Source organism: Sinocyclocheilus rhinocerous, unplaced genomic scaffold (assembly GCF_001515625.1).
Source record: "Sinocyclocheilus rhinocerous isolate Xijiao unplaced genomic scaffold, SAMN03320098_v1.1 scaffold53, whole genome shotgun sequence".
Taxonomy (NCBI): Eukaryota; Metazoa; Chordata; class Actinopteri; order Cypriniformes; family Cyprinidae; genus Sinocyclocheilus; species Sinocyclocheilus rhinocerous.
In genome coordinates, this window is record NW_015645538.1 from 875,145 (window position 1) to 882,322 (window position 7,178).

The 7,178-nt window shown below is 39.0% G+C and overlaps 2 protein-coding genes across 2 annotated transcripts in view; one reads left to right on the top strand and one right to left on the bottom strand.

Moving 5' to 3' along the window:
- Positions 1-1,257, bottom strand: part of LOC107706201 (G-protein coupled receptor 12-like) — a 3,080-nt gene extending 1,823 nt beyond the window's left edge. Inside the window, exon 1 of the mRNA XM_016509822.1 lies at positions 1,050-1,257. The gene's annotated coding sequence lies outside the window, so the exon portion shown is untranslated. The remainder of the gene's footprint in view (positions 1-1,049) is intronic.
- A 2,914-nt stretch (positions 1,258-4,171) lies between these two features.
- cd164l2 (CD164 sialomucin-like 2) overlaps positions 4,172-7,178 on the top strand; it is an 8,478-nt gene continuing 5,471 nt past the window's right edge. The window contains exons 1-2 of the mRNA XM_016509716.1: positions 4,172-4,247; positions 4,853-4,957. Of these exons, the coding sequence (XP_016365202.1) occupies positions 4,172-4,247; positions 4,853-4,957 (181 nt within the window). The remainder of the gene's footprint in view (positions 4,248-4,852; positions 4,958-7,178) is intronic.

A 7,178-nucleotide genomic window follows, 5' to 3' on the forward strand; every position in this document is an offset into this window, starting at 1 on the left:
TTCTGCAATAAAAACCTGTTACGTAATATAATATAATATAATATAATATAATATAATATAATATAATAATAGGTTTGGGGTTGGTAAGATTTTTTTATGTTTTTGAAAAAAGTCTCTTATGCTCAACATCACAGTAATATAGTGAAATATTAAAATTTCATTTACTATTAATATATTTTAAAATGTAATTTATTCCTGTGATGGCAAAGCTGAATTTTTAGCAGCCATTACTTCAGTCTTCCGTGTCACATGATCCTTCAGAAACCATTCTAATTGGCTGCTCAAAGCATTTCTTACTAGTATCAATATTGAAAACAGCTGCTGCTTTGTTTTCCTAAAATTCTTAATGACTTTGCTGTCACAATAAAATATATTACTCATCAATTTCTATATTAATATAATACAACAAAATGTTAATATTTTGTCTTGTTTTTTTCTATCTGTATATTAGGTATATTCATATTGGGTTGTTGAAGGTTACATTTTATGTTGTCTGTTAACTGCATATTGCATTATTTTAGTGTTTTATTGTCATGTGGTATAGGTAATGTGTAGGTGAAATTAATGTTTCTTTAGCCATTGTTCACTGAAAGGCTAATTTTGAACTTTAAGCTAACATGTATTTGCCACCTATTATCCTATCATCCAAAAAATGAAATGTGTTTAACTCACATTACAGTACTTATTCATGTAGCATTATCATTAATATTCATTCAAACAAGATGCAACAATTACACACAAGTCATAATTTCAGTAGGTTTATAAACAAACTAAAAAATGTATAGGTATCTCCTGGATCCTGAAGGGTTAAACGTGCGCCTGGCTGGGAATCACCGTTTTGAAGTTCAAAGCAGATTTGAGCGCTCCTCAAGTAGACTTGATACAACATACAAGGTTATGTAAAATATACGCGCACCAATAACACCATCCCTTAATGTCTTAAATATTCTCGCTGTATTTTCATAGCGAATTTCTGACAGCAAAGCTACTAGTCACCTTGAATTTAACAATAATCTTAGAGTATATAAAGATGCATAAAACAGACTTACGGAAGCTGTAACGTTAGAAGATCGCAAAGCGGACAATTCTTCACGCCACCATCCAACTGAAGGTCTCTTGGAGCGCGCGCTGAAATCTGTGCTCGAGCTGCCAGTGAATCCCGGGGTCCGCTGAGGCGCGAGCAAATCCAGTTCTTGAGAAAATTATATCTTGTTCTTCTTGCACCGCGAGGTTCCTTCGTGGCTCCGCTGTATTCGCTCTTTCGGTCGCTTCTGTACAACACTCAGCTCCGGTGGGCTGCGAGCTATACCTTCGCCGATTCCCCTCTGACGTCAGTTACGATGATGAGGGGCGATTCTGCCCCGGCCGACCAATCAGGAGACTCTCAGGGACACCAGCCTCTGTCGTAATTTCATTCATAAAAATACCGCATTCTTTCACCCCGCCCACTGCGACGGCGGGAGAGAGGACAAAGTGTAATCAATCGGCCTTGTTTAAGGCAGTCCGTGCGCGGACCAAAATGCACTGGGCCTTCATAAAAATCACTTATGATAAACATTAAACTAGTAAACTTAAATCAGAATAGAAAAAGCTTGCCTCAAGCCAAGCATGTGATCATGTGTGACTGAGAGGGAATGTGAGAGTGAGTCACTGCTGTCCATGGTGCTGAAAAACTTGCTCGCTTCGTTGATTGTGACGTAAATTGTGCCGCACTATGGGGTACGTGGCACAACTCTACGATTATTAATTTCACCTCTACCATAGAATCCCTCGTTTTCATCTATAACCTTGTATAAGTGACAAAGCTAAAATATCGCAAACAAGGAACTCGCGCACGCGCATCTGCTTAGTTTACCATTTTTATTTAAATGCTATATTCGGATGATTGAAGGTTATAGCTATGACATAATTTCCCCGCAGATGATGGAGATTGTGGCGCTTCCCGGCAGATTTGGCGCGTGGGCGTCGCAGTGCTCGCGTGGCTCTGCATTTCAATGAAGCAGGTGGACGAGCGCTACAATACTGGGGAACTCTCGTGTTCTCTATAAAAGGACATGCGCTTCCGGTGGTCGCCAGCTGGGGAATCTTATAAGCAATACCCCCTTAAGCTTTCTGTGGTCGGGGAGAGTGTCTGCAAGTGTCAATTGAAGATACTGACTGAAGATACTGAACAATTTATTGAGCAATCCATCTTTAAGGACTGCTATGATTGACTAAACTGGGGGCTTGTTGGTAAAAGATAGTCTAATATTAATAATACATTTAAAGTAACAGTATTATATATTATATGAAATCACTCAATCAACAAATCAAATACATTAGTGTACACCAACAAGACTAAATTTTAAGGATCAGTTTGAACAACCTCCTTAAGGTAACTGCACCATGCTACATGTTTCTAAATACAGCTTTCCAGGATTTCCAGCTGGTGCCTTTTGAGTGTTTATTTTATCCATCCCTGCCGGTCTGTACACATCTTTATTGTAACAATCTCCATTATGTTATGCAATAATGCATTATTGGCCTGATGCACTTCATGTGTCTCCACCAATCAAATACACATCATAAGCTCATTTCTGAGGTTCAGTATGTTTGATTCTGTTAGCTTATGTCAATGAGAGAATCATTTGAAAAGGATGTTTAGAAATAAGAGCACAGACACTGTTTATCATTCCACCGTTGTATCTCCTTGAGCTCCTTTTTGGCGGGAAGTCTGTGTGCGCGTGTGGTGTGGGGTGTACTGCGGAATTTCTCGCAGTTACCTAATATCGGCTGAGCGCATGCGCGGCTTTATCTCTCTGCACCTAGTTCTCCCTAGAGGAGGACGCCCACTCTCTCTCTCTCTCTCTCTCTCTCTCTCTATTCAGACGGTTTGGCACTACCTATTGATCTGTCTGTGTGTCGTGAGACATTACAAAACAGTTTAAGGAGTGATGGTGTGGGTTAGGGAGATTCTCGGTGGGTTTTAATTGAACGGGGGTTAGGCACTGAATTTATTGTAAAAACAAATGCTGACCTGATTTGCATTGATCCCCAGATGTAGCAATGATAGTGGTGACTGCTTCCTCATACACAAGCAGTATTCTCGCACCTACATATATCATCGCCTCCTCTGCTTAGTTTATTATGCTGTGACTTTTAATTACAATTAAAAACGGAGCATCCAGGAGCATGGCGAGGATGCAGAGGAATTGAGGAATATAGAAAGGAGAACTTGTTATGTAACTATGCCAAACTCTGGCTCTCTTGCTCTGGCCCTGTTCTGTTTGTTTTATTTCCTATGAAAATATTTAAGAAATCACATTAAAAAAGGGCTAAAAAATAAATGAGGAAATATATGTAACCTGAAAATATATTTATGCAAACATATTTTAAAATCTACATTAGCAATATAACAATTTTACGTATATTTTAAAATGTAATTATATATAAAATATATAACTACATGGCATCCACACAGCCTTTTAGTCTTACACTACATTGCTTTCTCTGAAAACATTTTCTGGGCCACCAGAGACAGACAAACAGAAAAAAGGTCAAAAGAACCAGTATGGACATGCTGGTGACTGTTTATAATGGTCTGGGGCACAGGAGACCTGCATATTTTGGGAATGAGATGTGACAAATTTCTGCAGCCTGCTTGTGAAAAGGCAGAATTTCTTCAGTGGTGTGGATATCAAGACATGGTCATTTGCCATTTGGTTGCCATGTTACCTGTCTCACATTACACACCTTCCAGTCTCGCTGAATCAGAGGGCATGACGTCAACACACACACACACCACATGCTCCTCACAGTTCACAACGACCTTTCGTCTGGAGGACACAGACATTGAGGACTGGATGTTTGCTTGACAGGCACATTTATGACTCCTAGTTTTACACTTTCTGAGCTGAGGTAAAGTTGTTTGTGTTGTGTTGTGAAAGTGTTTCACTTTTTAACTTGTTGGCGTCTAGTGCTTGTATCAAACTTTAGTTGCGTTATTGCGGTCAGTGTTTCGCAGAGTTAGTCTGACTAGAAAAAGTTAAGATTGTTAGACTGATTCAGAGCTAAATAGTGTTTCACTCATAGGTTAAGTTGTTGCTTTATTGATCATTTAAGTCAACATTTCCAGTTCGAAATGAGGAACTTTGTGCTTATTACAGGTGGGATTATTGACAATTTTTTGAGGATGAGGTGTGTGTGGGCCGCACTCTGTGGGATTGTACTGCTAACGCAGGTTATTATAACCAATTCACAAACCTCAGGTAAGTGTCAATACAATAATGAGCTTGTATATAAATGCCGAATAGCTTTACCTTAAAAAAATAGCTTTTTAGCTAAAATTTTAACAATCTGCATATCTAACCTACTTTGACTACTGGACTATCTAGCTCTGATGTCTCGCAGCCATTATATTCAATTGCAACTTTTCTGTATTGTTATTTTAATCATTATATTCAAGGATTTTAGCTCATAAAAATAAATGTTGGGTATTTAAAAACTTTTAAACATCAACCTAATCTAAGTAAAATCTTATCTGTGAGTTTTGATAAATCAGTTCTCAAATTAAAGCACAGTTTAAGAGTCAAATTTGTCAAGTCTGAGGAAAAAAGACAGTATTAGTTAGAGGAGCCGGTCTTGTGGTAGATCCAGCTAAAGTCCAGTTTAAGTCTGTTTTGTTCTGTTGCATTTGAGTGCTGCTGAACAACACTTACTCATTGGTATCAATTCAGAAAAGCATTTCTCTCTTTTCTACGATGTGATTTATCTATAATTTATTTGATAACATTTCTAACTTTTTCTCTTAAACATATGTGAGTGTGAAGTGAGAATATAAGCTTACATCTTTTATCTCTTGATGGCCTGACAGATTCACCCGTTGGGGGCTGTTCTCAGTTTGACTCGTGCAATGGCTGCATCAGCGGAGACCCGGCCCTCAACCTGACACGATGTGTGTGGCAAAGTTGTAATGACGGTAAAGAAACACATATTGCGTATGAGTTGAAATGTATTCTCCTGTGCAATGTCTCTGTTGTTTGTGCACACACACATACAGAGGATCCCACTGAAGGACATGTGATCCTAGCCAAGGAGAGCCATCTCAGGAACAACCCGGTGAATTATTCAAACACAGGCACACGCGCAGTTACAGCTGCCGTCCACACAGACATCAGTCTTAGTAAATAATTCAACACCATTATCTACCCTCCTGGAAATAAGAGTGAGGAGACATGAAGAGAGAGATGTTCAACAAGAAGCAGCATCTTTTAGTCTATTCATGCTCTGTTGCCAAGGCAACCAACTCTGTAACCCAGTCTCTCTCTCTCTCTTAGACCCATATCTAAAATACAACTAGGTTTATGCTCACTCTGCTTTACACACTAAAATAAACAACACCTTTAGAACACAGAGACTGAATGACATTATAGCGCTTTCTACTCGGCTACTTGTCAAATAAACAAATACATGACTTGAAATAGTGATGGGACGATTGGTACCGAGGCTCCGATGCTCCGACGCAGTTTTCAAGGCACTATTGTATCACACACTGTGCCGATGCTTGCGTCGCAATGACAATACCACGTGATTGGTGACGTTTGAAGCTTCGAACGTCATGCAGTATCTATCGGAAGGTCGGGACAGCAGGTTTGAAAAAAATCGGCGCTTCGCATGATTCTTGTGTTTGACTTTACATAGTGCCGAAATTGACACGAGTTGGCACAGATTAAAAACTTTTTCAAACCATCCTCTGCTCCGCGATGTTTCGTTAGAAAGGCTGGAGAAACCGAGTCTGACCACCAGATGTCACTAATGCGCACTGTGTTAAAAAGCTTCGAGTAATGAACCGTTTTCCGGCACAATTTGATGAAAGCCTCAAACGGGTCAGAAAGCCTCGGTTTCCCATCACTAACGTTACTCTGATATACTGCTCTTTCTGTTTTTTTTCTCGCCTACTACATAGCTTCTAAGTATGTATGCAGCCCATTCTGAGACGGTGGTGCAAGTTGCCTTCATTTGAAACGTACAGTAAACGGTAAAATGAGTTGTTCAACAAACCAGTGTGTTTATGATTACTTTAATAATGTAAATTAAAGTAAAATGACAACAAGTAGCTAACAGCATAGCGAACAGTTTTTGTATAGATAAAATAACCGGAAGCTTCTGACAACGGCCTCGCCTATTTAAAGGGGTCATATGATGCGATTTCAAGTTTTCCTTTCTCTTTGGAGTGTTACAAGCTGATTGTGCATAGATAAGATCCCTGAAGTTGCAAAGACTAAAGTCTCAAAACCAAAGAGATATTCTTTATCAAAGTTAAGACTCTGCCACACCCCCCTAAAACGGCTCGTTCTAACACGCCCCCACATATCTACCTCACCATGTGGAAATATTTGCATAATGCCGCCCAAATGTGGCCAGTTCTATCAAACCTCTACAAGTAATCAAAATGTGGCAGTAATATTAGTCTTTAAAGGGATTCACCATAAGCGGAGGGTGAACCAACTCCAGGGTAAGGCTAAAAGCAGCCAAATGTATTAAACATCATAAACCCGTCTTTTGTAGTCATGTAGGCTAAACTTTTTTTTTTATATGGGACTGAATTTGTATTTAACGTGATTACAATTTAATAAAAACGTTAGAAATTGCTGGTTATATAACGTTTCCTTTCCACGGTTATTCAAACAGCGAATAAATTATATATAGAAAGTGACATTATCACTAACATTGATCTCTCGCCAGCAGTGGAGGCTCATCGGGAGCTTCCCCATAATTTTGAGGTGAAAATGGGAGGAGGACGATTTAATGTTAATAAAATTCACAATTAATTTCAGTTCATGTCTCAGAATGTGTATTTTTTGTTTGTAATTTCACAGTTGCATAGCACAACAACAGTGATCAGCAATAATGATAAGCCTAATACTCACAATAAAAATAATAAGGTCATATAGATCATAACACAGTCTCGGAGGTAAGAAGTGGATTATCCTTCACCTGAAATGTTTGTCTTTTCATCCTGAAAAATGAGGCAAATGTTGGATCACAATAATTAGGAACCACGATTTCATCAGGCTCCGAAAATTCTTCAAAAAGAACACAAAGAATGGCCTTCTCAGCTGCCATAGTTGCAACTCTTGCGTCATCAGAACAGGGTGTTCAACGCACCACCGTTTCCGTTTAAAAAACGTTTTGCACTG